This window comes from Phacochoerus africanus, chromosome 8 (assembly GCF_016906955.1).
Source record: "Phacochoerus africanus isolate WHEZ1 chromosome 8, ROS_Pafr_v1, whole genome shotgun sequence".
NCBI classification, from domain to species: Eukaryota; Metazoa; Chordata; class Mammalia; order Artiodactyla; family Suidae; genus Phacochoerus; species Phacochoerus africanus.
In genome coordinates, this window is record NC_062551.1 from 59866127 (window position 1) to 59889002 (window position 22876).

The 22876-nt window shown below is 39.6% G+C and overlaps 1 protein-coding gene across 3 annotated transcripts in view; it reads right to left on the reverse strand.

The window, feature by feature from the left end:
• Nucleotides 1–6115: 6115 nt before the first annotated feature.
• NLRP11 (NLR family pyrin domain containing 11) overlaps nt 6116–22876 on the reverse strand; it is a 45141-nt gene continuing 28380 nt past the window's right edge. For 2 of the 3 annotated variants that reach the window (XM_047792435.1, XM_047792432.1), the window contains 6 exons: nt 20262–20429; nt 17437–17607; nt 13922–14092; nt 10355–10525; nt 9537–9707; nt 6116–6429 (listed from right to left, as the gene is read on the reverse strand). In XM_047792435.1, coding sequence (XP_047648391.1) covers nt 6150–6429; nt 9537–9707; nt 10355–10525; nt 13922–14092; nt 17437–17607; nt 20262–20429 — 1132 coding nt within the window. In that variant the 3' untranslated portion in view covers nt 6116–6149. The remainder of the gene's footprint in view (nt 6430–9536; nt 9708–10354; nt 10526–13921; nt 14093–17436; nt 17608–20261; nt 20430–22876) is intronic. The other variant, XM_047792433.1, reaches the window with a different exon arrangement.

Consider the following 22876-nt stretch of genomic DNA (forward strand, 5'->3'; position numbering starts at 1 on the left):
CTTGGTCCTTAACCCACTGTGCCACAGCAGGAACCCCTGTCATTCTTTAACAGTAGTCACATTGTATTAATTTACTAAGCTATTCAGTTGTTGGAAGTTTAGAAGCAGGATATTCCTTCTTTTACAGGCATCCTTGGCTTTAAGGTATCTAGTTCCATCGTCTTGTCTTAGAGAGACCCACACTGCATACAGATTTTATACCCAAGTCTGAAAAGCCTTTGTTTCAACCACTGCCAGGTCCACTTGGCACTAAAAGTACATGCTCTGTTTTCTATGGAAAACTTGATCTACTGAATTCCCTTTGTTGTAACCTCACGTATATAGCTCTTATGATAATGGACAATATTTTCCCTAAAATATGATTATCATGAGCAATTCTATGTAGTGATTGAGAATCAACAGGTGCAAGTTTGACTCTCTACTTCTATATCTACTCTGGCTGTTGAGACATTTGGAAAACAAGATCTCAGCTCTGGTTTTGCCTGAAAAGTACTTTAAAGTTCTCAGGAGAGGAATTGAGCATTTTCTAATGCAAACATATCTGTTATATCACTCCATAATTATGTACCTTGGACAAATGATTGACTCTCTGAACTTCAACTTCAACCTTAAAATGGCAAAGCATCGAGTAAGTGTCTCATGCATTTGTTAGTTTCTAAGACATAATAGGTACACAAAAATATGTTTGTGACACCACCAGATGGTTTTGTAGGAAGCACCATGGTAGGGTGAAAAGCTTTGAACCGAGCTTCACACAACGGAGCTTCACTCCCTATCTCTTCACAAACATTCTGAACATTCTTCAATAAGAGATTTCACTTAGGTTAGATTCCACTTCAGTGAGATGCTAATAATATTTCTGCCTTGAAATACTATAATAAAACTTTGGCCTCATTTATGTGAAATGTATAGCACAGCTTTCAAATTTTTCATATTTTAAAATAAAAAATCAATTTAAAAATCAGCAGACTTTCTGGCTCATTTCACTCAGTATGAGATTCTCTAGTTCCATCCATGTTGCTGCAAATGGCATTATGTCATTCTTTTTTATGGCTGAGTAGTATTCCATTGTGTATATATACCACATCTTCCAAATCCAATCATCTGTCGATGGACATTTGGGTTGTTTCCATGTCCTGGCTATTGTGAAAAGACAAATACCATATGATATCACTTATAACTGGAATCTAATATCCAGCACAAATGAACATCTCCTCAGAAAAGAAAATCATGGACTTGGAGAAGAGACTTGTGGCTGCCTGATGGGAGGGGGAGGGGGAGGGAGTGGGAGGGATTGGGAGCTTGGGCTTATCAGACACAACTTAGAATAGATTTACAAGGAGATCCTGCTGAATAGCATTGAGAACTTTGTCTAAATACTCATGTTGCAACAGAAGAAAGGGTGGGGGAAAAAATGTAATTGTAATGTATACATGTAAGGATAACCTGACCCCCTTGCTGTACAGTGGGAAAATTTAAAAAAATTATAAAAAAATAAAATAAAAATAAAAATCAGCAGACTTGAATAACACTACAGATAAGTGTCCCTAACTGACATATACAGAACATTCCACTCAACAGCACCAGAATATGTATTCTTCCCAAGTGCACATGCACATGGAACAGTTTCCAAGATAGATTACATGTTAGGTCATAATACAAGTCTTAAATTTAATTTTGACATCATACCAAGTATCTTTTCCAACCACAATTGTATGAAACGAAAAGTCAGTAACAGCAAGAATATTGGAAAAATAAAAAAAAAAATGAAAATTAAGCAACACTCTCTTAAACAACCATAAGCCAAAGAATAAATAAAAGGAAATTGTTAAAATATATTAGGGCAAATGAAAATGAAAACAATTCAGAATTTGTGGGATGCAGCAAAAGTAGCACTAAAAGAAAGCTTATAGCAATAAATTCCCTCATTAAAGAAGAGAGATATCAAGCTACCCAACTTTATATCACATGGAACCAGATAAAAGAAACTGAGCCCAGCATTATCAGCAAGAGTAATATAATAAAAATTGGAAAATAAATCAAATACAGAATAGAAGAAAACAAAACTAATAGTTGATTTTTTGAAAAGATAAGAGGCAATGAATGCTTAGCTAGACTAAGAAAAAAAGGGAAGACTAGAATAAAATGAGAAATGACAAAGGAGACATTACAACATGTGTCTCAGATATAAAAAGGACGATAAGGGACTACTGTGAAAAATTACGTACCAACAAGGTGGATAACCTAGAAGAAATGCATAAATTCCTAGAAACACATAACCTACCAAGACTGAATCAAGAAGAAATAGAAAACCTGGACAGACCAGTCACAAATAAGGAGAATGAATCAGTAATTAAAACCTTCCCGAGAAAGAAAATTCTAGGACAAGATGGCTTAATGGCTGAATTCTACCAGACATTCCAAGAAGAATCAATACCAGTGTTTCTTTATTTTGTCTTTTTTTTTTGTCTTTTCTAGGGCTGCACCCATGGCATACGGAGGTTCCCAGGCTAGGGGTCCAGTCAGAGCTGTAGCCACCAGCCTACACCAGAGCCATGGCAACCCGGAATCTGAGCCGCATCTGCAACCCACACCACAGCTCACGGCAACACCAGATCCTTAACCCACTGAGGGAGGCCAGGGATCGAACCCACAACGTCACGGTTCCTCGTCGGATTCGTTAACCACTGTGCCACAACGAGAACACCAATACCAGTGTTTCCTAAACACTTCCCAAGATGAAAAGCAGGAATTATTTCATACTCATTTTATGATACCAGTATCACCCTGATGGAAAATCCAAACAGAGACACCACAAAGAAATAATAATAAAACTTCAGGCACATTTCTTAGTGAACATAGATGCAAAAATCCTCAATAAAATACCAGCAAACTCAACTGAATATCCTTTTAGAAGGATCTCACACTATGGCCAAATGGGATTTATTCCTAGGATGGAAAGATGGTTGCACATAAACCAATCAACGTGACACCACATTAACATATTAAACCCATGATCATCTCAATAGATGCAGAAATAATTAGACAAAATTCAAAATATTATGATAAAGTCTCTCAAATAAGTATAGAAGGACCTTAGATAAACTCAATAAAAACAATATATGAGAGACCTACAGCCAACATCATTGTGGGCAGTGAAAGCTTCTCCTCTTAGATCTGGTACAGGGCAAAGATACCCACTTTCACCACTCATATTCAACACAGGACGGGAAGTCCTACTCAGAGCAATTAGACAAGAAAAAGGTCATCCAAACTGGAAAAGAAGAAGTAAAATTATTTCTGTACACGACATGATCATGTACACAGAAAATTCTAAAGACTCAAAAATCAACAAAAACAACCTATCAGAATTGATATGTGAATGCAACACAGTTACAAGACACAAAGATCGCCATACGACAGTACAACTATATATACAAAAAACTATCCAGAAACAAAATTGACAAAACAACCACATTCACAATACCAACAAAAAGAATAAAATGCTCAGGAATAAACTTAAAGAATTAAAAGATTTGTACGCTGAAAAGTACAAAATATTGAAAGAAGTTAAAGGCATGTTTGAAAGACACTCTGTTTTCATTGGTTGGAAGAATTGTTAAAATGTCTACCCTACCCAAAGTGATCTACAGATTCATGGCAACTGGTCTAAAAGTCTCCATGGCATTCCTTACAAAAATAGAAGAATCAATCCTAAAATGTGTATGGAACTACACAAAATCTCACGGAGCCCAAGCCATCTGGAGAAATAGCAAAGCTAGAGGCACCACACTTCTTCGTTTCAAAACATTACAAAGCAGAGTGATCAAACGATGTGGTATTTGCATTAAACCAGACATAAAAACCAAGGGAACGGTAGAGAGGGTGCAGAAATAAATCCATTCACTTATAATCAACTGATCTTCCACAGGATGTGAAGGACAGAAAATAGGGAAAGGATAGTCTCTTCAGTAAATAGTTTTAGGAAAACAATGTACACATTAAGATTTGCAGCAACATGGATGGAACTAGAGACTCTCATCCTGAATGAAGTGAGTCAGGAAGAGAAAGACAAATACCACATGATATCACCTATATCTGGAATCTAATATAGGGCACAAATTAACCTTTCCACAGAAAAGAAACTCATGGACTTGGAGAATAGACCGTGGCGGCCGAGGGGGAGGGAGTGGGATGGATTCGGAGCTTGAGGTTAGTAGATGCAAACTCTTGCCTTTGGAATGGATGAGCAATGAGACCCTGCTGTGTAGCACTGGGAACTCTGTCTAGTCACTTATGATGGAGCATGATAATGTGATAAAAAAGCATGTATATATGTATGTGTAATTGGGTCACCACGCTGTACAGTAGGAAAAAAAAAGTATTAGGGAATTTTTTAAAAAAAGAATGAAATTAGACCCTTATCTTACATTACATGTGAAAATCAACCCAAAATGGTTTAAAGACTTACAAGACATGAAACTATAAAACTACTAGAAATAAGCAAGGGAGAAAAGCTCAGTTTGGACAATATGTTTTCTGGATATTATACCCAAAGCACAGCCAACAAAAGCAAAAATAGACAAGTGGGACTGCCCCAAATGATAAGCTTTTGCACAGCAATGGAAACTGTCAACAGAGTGAAAAGGTAAGTACAGAATGGAAGAAGATACTTATCTGGTGAAGGGTTAATATTTCAATGTTAGAAATGTCTACAATACAATAACAATAATGGTAATAACTCAGTTAACAAATAGGAGAAGACCTTAATAAACATTTCCAAAAGGTTACACACAAATGGCCACTGCGAATCAAAACTTCAATGAGATATCACCTCACACTTGTTAGGATGGCTATTATTTTAAAACTAAGTTAAAACAAGAGATAAGGACAGGTGAAGGTGTGGGGCAAAGGGAGATGACACCATTGGTGGGAATGCAAATTGGTACAATCACGACAGGGAACAGTGTGTGTGCTCTGGAAAAGGATTTTCCTGCCCTAAGAACCTGTTGATTTAAAAACTACGCACAATCTGAAAGTTCAGAGTTAAGTTTTGGGGGGGTGAAATGAAGACTCTGTCCCAGAAGGCAGCATTTCACATAGCTCTGAAAATCTTCCTCAAAAGACGTAGGGGGGAATTGATAGATTTTGGTGAAGGGGGCGGTACTTGCAACGAAGCACACGTTTTGCAGAAGATCAGTGATAGTCTCGTGAAGGTTACTGGTAGGTACAGGGAGCAGATGTCACCATGAAGGATATTTGTGCTTTTCTAGATTCAACGATATGCAAGACTTGGGCTTATAAAATCTTCTCCTGATAATATCTAACTCTCGGAAGACCTGCTCTGCCCGTTTCCTCAGAGCACAGAGTGCCTCCCTCCTGATCTCCACCCTGAGCTCCTGTCGGGGGTGTTGAGTGTCAGCAGCTGCAGTGGCTCATGATTCCATCCATGTAGAGGCAGATCGCAAGTGCCCATTTGCAGTTCACACACCCTAAAACTACCCAACTTAAATAACTGTTTCCCTTTACCTCTGGCGCTGTATTAGCCCCAGTAGTTCCAAATACTTAGAAATGGGGTCCTGTAAATAGGTCAGACCTGGAAAAGTTATTCAAGGGTGCCAGTTTCCAACTCCCTCCTTTGAAAGAAACTGTAAAAAGAGGATTTTCTGAGATCACACAGACCTCAATTTCCTCTGCAGCTTAGAGGGGAAAGTCACCCTTCTCTCTATGGGACACTCTCATGTATTTATAAGCAGAGGGGGATCAGATAATGCAATAAATACTAGTTGATGCATAAGCCAATCAAGGATGAAGAGTTGACATGGAAGCCCAAAGGAAGGAAGGTAAGGTAAAAGTTTCTTTTCAAGGGTTTCTTTGGAAAACTCCACCTAGGCAAAAGAGTGAAAGGACCATAGCTCCTTCCATTCAATCTGGTACTCCACATGCCCTATTGATAAAAGGCATCATACATACATTTTTCCAAAGCATTTTCACCTTTTATTACTTCACATGATGGTTTAATTACTCTTGTGAATAGTGTCGGGGTTTTATAAGGAAAATGGGTAACAAGTCACAAAAATACAAGTGAGATGTGAAAACTCTAATTTTCCTGCGTCTCAATTGTGGTCATAATTTATGTCAAATCCATTTCAGGTAGAAGATGATGGAGGGGGTTGCTTAGAAACTTTAGCTGACTTCTTGTGTCTAAATTTTCTGGGCATGTGGAAACAGATCAAATGCCAGTTAAGTCTGGGCGACACCGGAACAGTCGGAGGAAGACTTACAGCACGAATATCGCCGACATTGTAACTGACTTCTCTGCCTTTCTTTGCAGCCCACGACTGATAAAGGAGGGTGAGTCTCGTGTTTTTCTTTTTTACGGTCAGTAGTGACTTCCTGGTTTCTGCAGCCACGCTGTTTATTTGTAGCCTGAGAAAATCAGGAGAAAGTATTCTGTTAGTTCAAACGAGTTCAACTATTTGCATACTCCAGACATCATTCTTTGGTATTCTTGAGATTTTCTCATCCCGTCCCTGAGGAAAAAAGGAAAATCAAATCTAGACTAAAACCCCCCATTCGTAGAGTACATAGAATTCTCTCCATTCAGCTTTGGAGCACCAGGCAAGAATTCCATTGGGAGGAGAGTGGAAGTGATTACTAGCCACTGATTCTGTGTACTCAATACATAACACGTATATATCATTAGATCCTTAAAACAGGTGATAGCCTTAATCATTTTATAAACTACGTACCTACCATCAAAGTTTTCAACTCAAGCAGGTTTTCATGGTTAGAGAAAAGAGGCAGGTGCTCCAGAGCCCATGCTTGTAATATTTTATTCAGCTCCTTCCAGTCAAGGATGGGGACAGGTAGTTACTTCAGGGTGCTGTGGGCCGTCTTTGTATGTGAATGTGTCAATTCACACTAGATACAGTTACACTTATAATCTGTACCATGTTCATGTCTTCAGTCCCCTGTTTTTGAGCATCTAGTGCTAGGACACAACATCGAAGGGGAAAAGAGTACCTGCCATCATGGAGTTTGTGGTCGAGAGGGATGAAGTCAGTAACTGGCATAATAAGTACATTATGTATTAGGAGACGTAAAATGTCTTAGAGAAAAAGCAACCACTGAAGGGACTGAGGAGAGTTCAGTGTTTGACTGGCCCCTCTGTGCATCTGAGTGTCTCATTCAATATTAGTAGGAAAATATCATTTGGAGAAGAGAAGGGTAAATAACTCATTTTGGGGTCCCTAGCACACTGAGTTTGTGACTTAATTTAAATTTTAAGAGTTCTGAGAGGAGTTCCCATTGTGGCTCAGCAGTAACCAGCCCAACTAGTATCTATGAGGGTAGGGATGGGTTTAGGCCTCACTGAGTGAGTTAAGGATATGTCATGGCTCTGAGCTTCAGTGCAGTTCACAGATGTGGCTCAGATATGGCATTACTGTGGCTGTGGTGTAGGCCGGCCGCTGCAGCTCTGCTTTCACCCACAGCCTGGGAACTTCCATATGCTGTGGATTTGACCCTAAAAAGGCAAAAAAAAAAAGAGTTCTGAGAAAAACACCCAGCTAAGAAAACTGTTGGCAAAACACAATGAGGTGACTAGTCTATAACTGATCAATGGGTAAATCCAGGATTTGGGGATATCATGTATTGTTAGATTTGCTATTATCAAAAAGACAAGAGGTAAAAACAGTTGATGAGGATGAGAAAAGAGAGCCCCTGGGCACTGCTGCTGGGGATGTAAATTGGCACAGCCACGATGGAAAACAGTTTGGAGGTTCCTGCGAAAATTAAAAACACAACTCCTACATGATCTAGCAGTTCTACTTCTGGGTACATATCTACTAAAATGAAGTTAGTATCCTGATGAGAGAGCCACACTCTTATGTTTATTTCAGCATTATTCACAATAGCCAAGACATGGATACAACCTATGTGCTCATTAATAGATGTATGGATCAAGAAAAAGTGGTAGATATACAAAGGAATATCTTAAATATATAATATCATACATTTCACATATTATGTCATAGATAATATTATTAAAGGAAGCTGCATTATTTCATTCTTATTTATGGCTGAGTAGTATTCCACTGTGTTTGTGCCAAGCTGGATGGACTTTGAGGATGTGGAGAGAAATAAGTCAGACAAAGACAAATATGGTAGGGTCTTACTTATATGTCAAATCTTTAAAAAAATTAATTCATAGAAACAGAGTAAGTTGGTGGTTGACCAGGCAGGGGGCAAGAGGGCAGGGAAAATATATGAGGATGGTCCAAGCATGCAAACTTCCAGTTATAAAAGGAGTCAGTTCTGCCAAATGTAATGTATAGTGTGATGAACCGTGTAACAATACTTAACAATATCCTACAGTATACCTGAAATTTGCCAAGAATCGATCTTAAAAATTCTCAACAGATACTAAAGATTGTAACTATATGAAATGAAGGATATGTAACTTGTTGTGGTAATAATTTCAAATATATACATGTATCTTCAAGTCACCACATTGTACACTTCAAAGTTGTATCAGTTATATGCTGATTATATCTCAGTAAATCTGGGGAAAAACACTGAACCAAGGGAAGAATGAACAAAAGAATACAGGGCAGGTAGAAATGGAAGGCTAGGTATTGTCAGAAGTTTCTGGGTATGTAGACAAAATGTGAATATCAACTCTAGTTGGCAGCCTCCAAGATGGTTATCGGTGAGTCACACCCTTGTTGAGGGGACCCGTGATTTGCTCCTGACCAATAAGCAGACATGATGAGACACTACTCCTTTGATGGGTTTACATGATACTTCTTCCTTGCTAATGAACTCTTTTGCCTTGAAAAAGTTGCTGTAGAGAGTGGTCATCTTCGAGAGGCTCATATAGGAAGGAACAGAGGGTCCCCACCATCCAGATACTAAAACCCTCTGTCCCACAGCCATACAGGAACTGGACTTTGCGGACAAGCACTTGCAAGCAGATTTTTGCCCCCATCAAGCCTTCAGATGACCCCAGCCATGGATGGCATCTTTGGGGAAGCCTTGTGGGAGACCCTGAAGAGGACCAGCTAAAGAAGTTGTAACGGGACTGATGCCTCACCCACATAAACTGGTACAATAAATGTATGTTGTCTCAACCCTAAATTTCCGGTGATCCAGGGAGGACGAGCATCTTCATTTTACAAGGAAAAATGACCCAAGATTTGGAGCTAAACAACGTCAAGCTGAGAATTAACATTTTTTTTTCCTTCTCTAGGAATAAAAGAGATATCAAAATGGAGAAGGTAAGAAGATAAAAAATAAATATAGACCAGTTGTTATCCTACACCAAGTACACAAAGTCATGCTCATCATCGGTATTTACTCAGCATTGACAAGGTCGTCTGCACTGAGCAATCTACGTCTATTTCGAATATGCCAACAGAGGAGACTGGCATGGTACTTGTGTCTGGCAACATGATTTATCATCATCTTGTATGCCTTGGACCCTATCAATACAAAATCATTCCCGACACGAAAGAAAAGAGCATCCAACTTACCCAACTGCTTCAAGCACACAATCTGGGTGTCCCAAGGCCTCCAGAAGTTGCAGAATCCCTTCATCACGCAAGTCATTTCCAAGAAGATTGAGTTTTTTCAGAGTTTTGCTTCTGATAAGAACTGAGGCGAGAGACGCACAGCAGCCGCTGGTTAACATACACTCTTCCAGCCTATAGCAAGGAGAGGCACAGGGAGGTAGAACCCAGTTCTTGGGGAAGCGTGGCAGGCTGAGCCTGTATGAGAGATCCAGTTTACCAAATACCTCCCTCACAAGTTCCCTTTCTCTTTTATTAAAGTATAGTTGATTTATAGTGTTGTGCCAATTTTGGCTGTACAGCAGAGTGACCAGTCATACACAAATGCATTCTTCTTCTCATACTACCTCCCATCATGTTCTAGCCCGAGATTGGACGTTCTTGACAAAAGAATTGACCCACTGACAGAGTAGCGTTTTAAACACCAGATCAAAGTGTCTCAGAGTTTTTATTCTCCAACCCACTTCCTTGTATTTTTTTTTCTTTTTAGGGCCACACTTGCAGCATATGGAGGTTCCCAGGCAAGGGGTCCAATCGGAGCTACAGCCACTGGCCTATACCACAGCCACAGCAATGCCAGATCTGAGCCACATCTGTGACCTACACCACAGCTCATGGCAACGCCAGATCCTTAACCCCTTGAGCAAGGCCAGGGATTGAACCTGGAACCCCATGGTTTCTAGTTGGAGTCTTTTCCACTGCGCCACAGTGGAACTCCCCCACTTCCTTTCATATTTATCCCTTCAGCTTTTCCAAACTCCAGACACCCGCCAAGCACCTACCCAATGTTCTCCAGCTTGCACTTTGGATGTTTCAAAGCATCACACAGCATCTCCACTCCTTTATCTCCGATGTCATTGCTCCCAAGCTCCAAGCTCCTCAGGTTTGAATTATTAGTGAGAACTAAGGCAATACTTTGGCAAACATCACTGGTGAAAAAGCAGCCAGACAGCCTGTAAAAGATAAATATGAGCCAGAGTCATGGCTGCCTGCCTCCAAAGTTTTATATCATGCGTGGTTAAGTGGTTTTGGACTCATCTCTTGATATCCATGAAGAAGGGACTCATTTAGGGATGAGAGTAGCGTTAACTTTTATAAAGTGCTTATAATATACCGATCAATATTCAAAGCTTGGTGCGTATTAATTCAGGCAGTGGTCAAAGGGCTGCTATTATCCTGCTTTTACAAACAGGGAAACTGAGACCACAACACTGGAAACACTTTAGTCTGAAGACTCAGATAACTGGATAAAAGAATTTCTAATCCAAGTTTTTTTGGGGTCCTGAATTTGACTTCCCAAGAGTTATTCTAGGCAACCACTTCTGATGTTCGTTTGTCTACTTTCCAATATGTGACTCAAAAAAAAAATCATTTAAAAGAATGGAGTTACTGTTTTTGTAACAAAGAATTCTATCACATGGTTCTCTTCCTGTCACTCGAAGTCCTACAATTGCCCAGATGCTCTGCACAATCGTCTCCCACACCATCTACCACTGAAATGTCACTTCCCACCTCGCCACATTGACCTTCTTATTGTACCTTGAGCCAAGGGGGATGTTCCCATGTTAACACCTTCACAGCGGTGGTTCTCTTTACCTGCAAGCACTCCTCTATGGATCTGTATACGTTGGTCTTTGCTTATCAGTAAAAGTTAAGAGTGACTGGCCTTGTTTAAGATAACCAGAGCCCGCCATTAGCACTTCTAATCACATATCCTGACCTACTTTTTAAAACTCCATAGCAATTCTTACTGATGCAAAAGTCAACAGCCTTTTCCTGTAGACATCCAGATGATAAATGTTTTAGCCTTTATGGGCCACACATTCTGTTACAATAATTCAGCTTTGCCATGGCAGCTTACAAGCAGTCACAGACAACATGTAAACCAATGGTTGTATTCCAATAAAACTTTATTTACAAAAACAAGGAGAGGTTTAGATCTGGTCCCCGGACTACAGCTTGCTGGGCCCTGGTCTTACAAAATACTTAGTTTAGTTGTGTATTATTTATTTCTTTGTACTTCAGAGCTGAGGCAAAATCTATTAGGGCGAGGATTTTTTTTTTTTTTTTTTTTTGCTGATGTATCTTAAGCACTGAGAAGGGTGCCCGACCATATACATTTAGCAATTTCTTAAGTACTTAGATACTGATGCATACATTAGAAAAACTCAAGTTTATTCATTGCGTAATTATGGAGCTTTAACAGTGTACCGATCACTATGATAAATTTAGAATAAAGATAATATACATCTGTAGTTTCAAACTTAAGGGGAATTGGAAGTGTGATTTAAAAAATGTAGGGTTTTATTTATATACCTTATAAGTGTTCAGGGAAGAGGCCTCCACACAGGATGGGGTGGGCAATAGAAAAAAATGGAATGTTATACATTTTTGAAGGATAAGAGAAGCGTTCTGGAGTCTACAGCAGAGGACAGCAAACGGCAGCCCATGAGCCAAATCTCAACAACTTTCCGCCCTTACAGAGTCTTAGTGAAATGCAGCCACACCCATTCACCTACACATCCTCCATAGCTTCTCAAGGTTGGATAGTTGTGACCGAAACCACGGAGCTCACAAGTCCCCCAATATTTACTAACACTTCAGAGAAAAAGACCCTGGTCTACAGAATTGAATCCGTTAACGTCAAATCAATGGTTATAAAGTAAAGGCCTGGGGGAAGAAAAGACAAGAGTTCTTTTCCTCAAGACAGTTTTTTGATAAACTGCCACATCAAAGGAAGCAAGGTTCTCAAAGGAAAGGTTTCCATGTATTCCTTGACGTGCCGATCCCTATCGCATTAGAGACAGCCACAGATTTAAATCACAACAAAGCAGACGTAAATTTTCAATAAAACGTCATATGCTATACACCTGGTTATTTTCTGATACAAGTCCACTAAGCACGTCAGGAGACCACAGCCATAGTGTTGCTATTTTATGAAGAGGAGATACTGTTATAGTGTATATATTTCTCCTATTTCTGAGCCCCCCCAAATAGACATTTGAGATGGAACACTTTCAAATAACTGTTGCAAAGTCAATAACTTCCAAGAATGATAAGTTCATTTTTTTTCAGACCATTGATCTTTCCTCATCTCTGGAAATACATGAGGAAGTTGGTTATTTAGCATCACTGAGAAGAGCCCCTCAGAAGGCTGTCGAAGGTTATTACCTGTTTCCTCCAGGACGCCTTGGTTCGAGGCCATCCCACCATGACGAAGCTCCACAGAGATACACGGTGTTTTTGGCCAACATCATGTATCATGGCTAAGACATGGCCACCTCCCCATTTGGAAAGGGGTCCTGATAACACACCCCTTCTCCACTAAGACCATCCCTCAACAACGATGCCCTGGTAACAGCCTGCACCAGAAGATGTTCTCTCCCCCACAAGTATTAAACCAGGTCAGGGCTGAAACAATGGGTTCCTTCCCATGTAGCCCTGGTCCATGGGATGTCTCTCTGGGTCTGGCCCAGCCACACTTCTCTTTGTGAAAGTGAGGATCTGAGAGATTTTATGGACCCTTCTTCTTAGCTGAAGTGTTTTGCCAAAAAATTTTACCCTGCTCTATTTCTAAATCTCTGCAGAAGTAAAGGCTGTGCAGTCCTAACGGTGCCTTCAGTCACAGGTCAGCAGCTCATCACCCCATAAATGAGAACCCTGTCACTGAGTCCTCTCCCCTCTATGCATGGGTTTTCTCTTCTTTTTTTTTTTTTTTTTTTTTTTTTGCTATCTCTTGGACCGCTTCCGCGGCATATGGAGGTTCCCAGGCTAGGGGTCGAATCGGAGCTATAGCCGCCGGCCTATACCAGAGCCACAGCAATGCAGGATCCGAGCCGCGTCTGCAACCTACACTACAGCTCACGGCAACGCCGGATCGTTAACCCACTGACCAAGGGCAGGGACCGAACCCGCAACCTCATGGTTCCTAGTCGGATTCATTAACCACTGCGCCACGATGGGAACTCCGGTTTTCTCTTCTAATGACCTCGTCCTCCCACTGCAGTCTCCTCTATGGCTCAGTTTTGGAGGTTGGGAGGGAGGGGTATTTGTCTTGTAATCAAAAACTAACTAAACAGAATGAAATGAGGGTCATGTATGCCTTTAGAATAATCAGAAGATAAGAATATTTCAGAAACTTGCCTCATTCCCCTACGACTGAGACTGTGACAACTTTAGCCACGTGGGAAAATAAAAAGCTGATCAAAGTAAAAAAATATTTTTACCCTGCTCTTGTGCTGCATTGTTGAGAGCGCACGTTTCCTTTGCCCTGTGCACAGCCACGTCCACTACCCAAACTCTTACATGGTAGAAACGTGGTCACCCAAGGAAGCCACCAGGACACTTACTCCAGCTCCTGTAATTTACAGGTTGGAAACATCAAGGGCAGCGTTAAAATGCTTACTCCAAGATTTTCTAGCAAGTTCACACCCAGATCAAGATGCTTTAGAGTTTTGCTGAGCATCAGAACTCTCCCAATGGATATGCAACCAGTTTTAGTGAGACAGCAGAAGAGTAACCTGCATGGAATCACAGAGAAGAGCATCAAGTCAGTAAGTTTGACCACCTGAAAAAGGATCTGATGTAACCACCCATCCACAATCTACACGAGTTTCTTTGTCTTCAGCTACCAGAGCCCCAAATCCTTGTTGGGAAGGGGAAATAAAAATTACCTGAAATAGTGAAGAGGGTGAAACTCAGAATGGATCAAATGAAACAGGGTGTGAGAAAAATCAAGTTCCTTCTTCAATTAATCTGATAACCTTGGAGAAATTACTTCTATAACTTGGTCTCCTCCTTACTTTGATATGGCATATCTGGTTATATTTAGTCCCAAAGTGATTTTCAACTTTTAAATTCTACCATTCTGAAGGAGTTCATTGGCTGCTGAAATTATATGAACCTCTGAAAATTTTGAAAACAGATGAAAGATAAGGACAGAAAGCATTCCTGATGCCCTTTGGTTCTGGACTTGCAGCCCCATTTTTGTGGTATCTACAGCTTCCATTTTAATTGGTTGGCAACATTCAGGAGCTGAAGCATTTCCAAGTTGGGTTTCTAGATTCTGTTTTTTAAACAAATGTTATTGGGGTACCTTAGAAAGTTGTGTTCGTTTCAGGTGTACAGCAAAGTAGATCAGGTATGCAAATACATTTATCAGTTTCTTTCCAGATTCTTTCCCCATGTGGATTATTACAAAGTATGGAGTGGATTCCCCATTCTATAGAGTAGTTCCTTGTTACCTATTTTATATGTAATAGTGTGTCTATGTCAATCCAGACCCCCTAATTTATCCCTTCTGTGCCTCATTTCCCCTTTGGTAACAATATATTTGATTTAAAAATCTGTACTATATTCTTTAAAAAGCTGGGAAGAACTGCCCTTGGTCTCCCCCATATAGGAAAAGGCTGCGCTGGAGTGGGGTTGGCCAAGTACACCCAGAGGACCAAAGCAAAAACAGAGTATATACATCAATGGAACAGAAATAAACCCAAGAAATAAACCTATGAATAAACCCAAGCACCTAAAGTCAACTCATCTATGACAAAGGAGATAAAAACATAGTGGAGGAAAAACAGTCTCTTCAATGAGTGGTGCTGAGAAAACTGGACAGCTACCTGTAAAACAGTGGAAACAGAACACTCTCCGATACCACACACACAAATAAACACAACGTGGATTAAAGACCTGAACGTACGGCCAGATACTCTAAAATTTCTAGAGGAAAACACAGGCAGGATGCTCTTTAACATAAATCACAGCAGCATCTTGTTTGATCCACCACCTCCTAGAATAATGATAAGAAAAACAAAAATAAACAAATGGGACCTAACTGAACTCAAAAGCTTTTGCACAGAAAAGTAAACCATTAAACAAACTAAAAGACGGCCCACAGAATTGGAGGAAATCTTTGCAAAGGATGCAACAGACAAAGGCCTAATCTCCAAAATATACAAACAGCTCATACACTCAACAACAACAACAAAAGGCAAACAACCCAATTGAAAAATGGGCAGAAGACCTAAATAGATGTTTCTCAAAGAAGATGAACCAACTGCCAACAGGCACATAAAAAATGCTCAACATCACTAATTACTGTTAGAGAAATACAACTCAAATCTATAATAAGATACCATCTCACACCAGTCATTATGGCCATCATTAAAAGTCTACAAATAGCAAATGCTGGAGAGTGTGTGGGGAAAAGGGAACCCTCTTTCACTGTTGGTGGCAATGTAAATTGGTACAAACACTATGGAAAACAGTATGAAGGTTCCTCAGAAAACTAAATATATAACTACCATATGACCTGGTCATCCCACTCCTGGGCATATATCTGGACAAAACTATAATTCAAAAGGATATGTGCACCCCTATGTTCATTGCAGCACCATTCACAATAGCTAAGACATGGAAACAACCTAAATGTCCACTGACCGATGAATGGATTAAGAAGATGTGGTCCATATACACAATGGAATACCACTCAGCCCTAAAAAGGACAGCATAATGCCATTTGCAGCAAGATGGATGGAACTAAAGATTCTCATACTAAGTGAAGTAAATCACAAAGAGAAAGACAAAAACCATATGATATTACTTATATGTGGAATCAAAAACATGGCACAAATGATCCTATATACAAAACAGAAATAGATCACAGACGTGGAGAACAGACTTACTGTTACCAGGAGGCAGGAGGGATCAGTGGGAAGGAAGGGGAGTTTAGGGTTGATAGATGCCAACTATTACATTTAGAATGGATAAGCAGTGGGGCCCTACTGTACAGAACAGGAAACTATGTCCAATCTCTTGGGGTAGAACATGATTGAAGATTGTATGAGAAAAAGAATACATATATATTCTTATATATATACTATTAATAACTTATTTTAATGTTATATATATTATTTTATTCATATATATATATATATATATATATATATAAAAGAATACATACATGCCTGGGTCACTATGCTATGCAGCAGAAACTGACACAACACTGTAAATTAACTATATTTTTTTTAAAAAGGAGAATTGTTTCAGTCCTGGTTGTCATGATTTGAAATCTGAGTTATGAAAAGATTACATTCTTCAATGATTTAGGAATTTGGGGGTTGCATATAAGAGATCATGTCCTTAAATACACTGAGCTACTTACTCTGTTTTGTTTCCTGACCATTTCTGCCCTTTTATGTTTTTTGTACCATCATGCCTTCATCTTACCACATTCTGACATCTTGCACCATGCCTCAACTGGCTGAGATAATCCACTTTTCTAGCAACTTTTCCAGAATGGAGAGAGATCATATGCAACCACAACAAGTAAGAAGTGTGACCATAGCTCATCATCTGCCACCTTGGAAGAGGCAGAAACTAGACAGAAGCAATCCCTATTGCAAGGCTGTCAAGCACCCCAGCTCCTTTCCGTGGCATTCTTCCTCGTGCCCCAGCAAGACATTCCATATGACACCTGGCATATTGATTATCGTTCAAGTAACTACAGGTGCGCTGTTCTTACCAAGTCAGTTGCTATGGCCCAGATGGGTTTAGAAACTACTTGGCACCCTATTTAACTCTCTCTCCAAATCCCTAAGATCGGAAATGCTATGCCTTCACTCTCCAGACTGTGAGGTGCAGGTTGAGGAAATCTAAATAGATTTTTGCCAGCCCTGTGGTACACGTTATTTATCCTTCCAGAACAAGAACCCAGACCTGTCCGACTCCAAATACCATGCCTTCACCTATTATGCTTTGCTGAACCTCACCCCCCACTCCCCACCACATTGTGTTTGGCCATAGGCCTCACTATTTACAGCAAAATGTAAGCTTCTGCATGGTAGGCTTGTCCATGCTGACTTACACCAGTGACTCAAGAGTACAGTCTGGATGGAGCAAAGCATTGCATAGAATTTTCACCCCTTCATTTTTCAATGGATTGTTGGATAAGGTCAGTTTCTTCAAGTTCTTGCTCTTGATGAGGAGTGAGGCAATTTCTTGACATTCGCTAGCTTTCAAATCACATTTCATCAAGCTGCAAGAGGAATACATACAGAGAAAATGAGGCTGCTCAGTTTTTCAAGCCATCCCTCTTTTAACGTCAAACTGGCCCCAACAAAGTGGGAGGACAGGAACTTTAAATGGGAGTTAACTGGATCTCTGCTTCTCATCTTTCCGCAGACCAGCCCTCAAAGTTCCCATTTGGGTAAATTTGAAGATCCAAGAAACGCCATGACTATGAACTTCAGTATTTTGCATCCATCTCTACAGAATATCCATCACTGTTTCAGAACTCTAAGTCAGGAATCAAGCTACACACCTCATCAGGACACCCAGCTATCCATCACATTTGCAGACTGCTGATTTTTTTTTCTACATAGCCTGTAATGTCCTACATGATTTGACCTTGGAATGCCTTTCTGACTTTGGCAAACTTTCTACACATTGTTCACTCTAGTTCACCCTCCCTGGTCCTCTCACTCTTGTTCATCCTCCAAACACATTCCTGCTTTAGCACCTCTGCTCTTGCCATCGTCTTTGCTAAATAAGTTTCCCTTAGGTATCTGCATGGTTGGCTCTCTCACTTTCTTAAGTCTGTCACTCAAAGTTCACTTCTTTCATGAGAACCTTGCTGATCATCGTATATTCAACTAACACATACTGTCTACCATATTTCAGGCATTGTGCTAAGTTCCTAGGATAGAGCAGAGAACCAGAAGAAATGTGGCTAAATTCTACTGAGTAGAAATAAATGACTAAATGTGCATTGTGTCCAGTAGGTAATCAGTTCTATTTTTTTAATCAAGGTAAATAAAGAGAAAGGGAAGTAGCTATTCAACTTTTAGGTGGAGTAGCCAGTGAGAAAAGTACCAATAAATAAGGTAGCGTTTGAGCAGAAATAAGAGAACTAAGATGGCATGTTCCAGATCTCCAGGAGGAGAGACTCTCTAGAGGAAATAAGTGCAAAGGTGAACAGCCAAGAGTAGGCTTGGTGGTTCAAAGTCCTAAAACACTGTCAATACAGATACAACACAATCAGTGAATAGAGGAGAGGAAGGAGAGGGCTGACCAGTGATACCCACTGTGAAATGATGGATTTTATTTTGAGTGAGATTGAAGATTGGAGATCAGAAGACAGAAAAGTGGCAAATCGGACCTAAATTGAAAATTAAAATTGCCCTTCTACTCTGTTTTCCAAGTGGCAGACAAAAGTAGAGACAGAAAACTGGTAAAAGAACATTGGAATAGTTCAGATAAGAGATGACAGTGACTTCAGCTACCATGCCTATCAGCAAAGGGAGCAAGAAGTAGTCAGATGGATCCATTCTGATTGTAGACCTAACTAGTTTTACCAGCCACTAGAAGAGCTGTATTTGACATGTCTTTAGGACATCAAAGTAGAGATGTTGAGAAGTTTGTTAGGTACAAGTCTGAAATCGAGAGAGATATATATGTCAACATGCATCTTGGAATCTTCAGCAGAAAGAGGCTAAAGGCATGTAAGTAGATGAGAACTCATAGAATGAACATCCAATGTGTTTAAGACGGCTTTGAAATTTCTTTGTGTGAACCAATTTTTCAATTGTAGATCAGAGGAGTTGATGAAGATATGGTACATATATACAGTGGAATATTACTCAGCCATGAAAAAGAATGAAATAGTGCCATTTGCAGCAACATGGATGGACCTAGAGAATATCACACTAAATAAAGTAAGTCAGACAAAGACAAATATATATCCTTCACATGTGGAATCTAAAAAATGATACAAATGAACTTATTTACAAAACAGAAACAGACTCACAGTCTTTGAGAACAAGCTTGTGGTTAACAAAGGGTAAAAATAGTGGGGAGGGATGGATTGGGAATTTGATATTGGCATATACACACTATTTTATATGAAATGGATGGTCAACAGGGACCTGCTATACGGCACAAGGAAATGTACTCAGTATTCTGTGGTAACCAATATGGGAAAATAATCTGGAAGAGGATGGATATATGTATCTGTATAACTGACTCACTTTACAGCTGAAATTGGCACAACACTGTAAATCACACTTTAAAATGTTTTAAAATAAAAACTCCAAGTGTTTATGATAAAAAAATTAGCATCAGAATGGTGTTCTGGGAATGTTAACTACATCACAGATTTTAAAGACAATACTCCCAAAAAAAGAGAGGAAAAAAATTAATAGTTTTTTCCAATCACTTACATATTGATATAATTTGATATGTTAATACATATTTTAGTAATATATATTAATTTACATTATTTAATAATAATAATTTGATTTTGCCTGTTTCATTTTACTTTTTTAATGTAATTACTCAAAGAAGTTAATTATCTTTGTGGCTTGCACAGTATTTCCATTGGGTAGGCTCTAAGATTTGATCAGGGTGGTCTATGTCCAAAAATGGGAAAAAAAGAGAAAGATGATTGGAGAAATATGGGTCACAGAAATGAGAAGCCGAGTTGTAGAAAAGGTCATCCATGTAGAAATTGAAATCATCCACAATGACAGGAATAATGTTGGTGGGAGAGATATAAGCCATGTGCTTAAGATTTCCAAGGAACGGGTATCAAGGAGAAGTAGCAGGTGGTGTTACACAAGCATACTTTTCTGCACACTGGAATTTAGCCATTCCTCTCATATACTACGAGAATTCAGCAGGGCAGTGACTCACCTCAGATGCTGTATTCTGCAGACTGGATTCTCCAAGACCTCACCTAAAAGTGAAAACATTTTTAGGGAATGGGGCACACAATTCAGGCTCAGGAACTTCAGATTCGGGTTATAAACAATAGCCCTGAACACATCTTCAAATCTGGTACCAACTGAGAGATAGGATAACCTGCAGAAGACAAAATAACGGGAGAGTTACACTTAAGGTCCGACACGGAATACACACTTCTGTGCAGCGTAGGAAACTACGTCCCATGTCTTGGGGTAGAACATGACAGTATGAAAAAAGTAATAATAAAGTAAAATACCTAGGAATGAAACTACCTAAAGAGACACGAGACCTGCACTCTGAAAACTATGATGCCGATGAAAGAAATCAAAGATGACACAAACAGATGGAAAGATAGAGTATGCTCTTGAATTGGAAGAATCAATATGTCAAAATGACTATATTATCCAAGGCAATCTACAGATTGAATGCAATACCTATCAAATTACCAATGGTATTCTTCACAGAACTAAAACAAAATATTTTAAAAATTGTGTGGAAACACAAAAGATTCTGAATGCTGAAAATGAAAAACAAAGAATGTATACATGTTTGTATAACTGGGTCACCATGCTGTATACTAGAAAAAAATAATGTATTGGGGAAATAAAATTTAAAAAGTAAATAAATTTAAGAAAAGAAAAAGAAAAACAGAAATGGAGGACTTGGGCTCCCTGGCTTCAGGCTATACTACAAAGCTGCAGTCCTCAAAACAGTAAGGTACTGGCACCAAAAACAGAAATAGATTTCAATGAAACAGGATAGAAAGCCCAGAAATAACCCAAATACCTATGGTCAACTATTCTATGACAATGGAGGCAAGACCTTATAGTGGAGAATAGACTCTTCAGTAAGTGGTACTGGGAAAACTGGACAGCTACATGTAAAAGAATGAAATTAGAACATTCTCTGCATAATTTTCCCTGCCTACTCTACTTCCTATCAGAACAGATCCTAAGTGTGGATCATTTCCTCAAGTAATACTCTCCATTTTAGACTCCCAGTCAGGTCACAGAGTTTCAACTAATTTTAAAATCATGTTTCCCCCTTGGAAATAATCTGGGTTTATCATGTGTTTACCACATTGAACTTCCTGTAAGCACTATCCAAAGTGACGCTAAGAAAATACACACACCCGCATGCAAAATGAAACCATGCTTCTTCAACCATGGAATCAAAGGTCATAATATGCTAACAGTTAAGGGATCCACAGCATCTAACATGCATTAGGGATTCACAGTTTCATTGAAAAAAAGGAATCATTGAGCACTTTCCCCCAAGGAGAAGAATATCCATCCCCCAAGAGAACACCCCAAAACAGGAAGATCCTGCCAGCTCTACCTCCAAAATAAAGGCAGCATCTTATCATTTCTCATCCTCTCTAGCACTACCTACCATGTGAACCACTATCTCCTCTCCTGGATCCTTCCAGAAACACTTTAATTGTTCCTCCTTTCACCTTTCCTACTAGTGATCTTCTACCTGCCAGAAACCACAGTGTCTGCTCAAAACCTTCAAAAGGCGTTTATCAGAAAATCCAACATCTTGAACAGGCAACACAGCTTCTTAACAATTTAGCCCCAGTAGCTCTGGGACCTCACTTCTGTTCTCTTTGCACATTCAGCTCAGTGCTTTGCCTTCTCTTATACTACAGGACATTTACACCACAGGGCATTTGAAATGTGCTCTTTTCTCTGCCAGAAGTTCTATCCCATGACAGCCAAGTAGCCAACTTCCCTTCTTCCTTCAGGTACCAAATCAATCAACTTTCAGATAGTATTTCCCTGACCACCTTAAGGTTGCCTCTTTAACTTTGTGCCCCCTTGTACTACCTTTTTATTCATAGCATATTCCACTAACACCTAAAATGTTTATTACACACTTACAATGCCATTTCTGAAAGCCAATAATTGTTTTACCTATGCCAGTTATTATTCCTGCTTCCCCTCATATCCCAGTCATTACTGACATGCAGTTGGGGCTCGTTAAATGTTTTTTGAATTAACAGATGGCCATACCACAGCTAAAATGCTCTACACCATCTCTCTCCTGGTTTACCTCCTCAAAACTGTCACCTCACTAACCCTGCTATCATTACACAGTGAAACCAGGCAGGAAAATTTTGAAAATTTTTCATGTGAGAGGTGGAGGACTTTGCTACAGTTGATCATAAAGTAGAAAATGAGACGTGGTTAGATGTTTTAAGGACCCAGAAGCTGTGGTTTGGATATATTTAGAAAGTTGGGGCTATCTCAGGGAAGGGGTGTGGACTGTGAAAGAAGCAGAGCTGAGGACACTTCTCGAGTTTGTCATGATTCCCTTGGAAGTTGAAGGGCAACATCCAAGCAACAGCTTTTGTCATTACCCCTCCAAAGGCCACATGGAGAGAAGGGTTAGGAACCCACAAATGCTCCTCTGGTAGACTCAAGATTACTAGGGACAGAGTATGTTCCCCTGGGTACTGGAGATAACTATCTTTGAAGTAACTTGAAATTAAACGAGAGACATGAAGAAGACTGTAAAAACTGGCCAACCTCAGTTTAGGACTGATGATTCTGTGATGAATT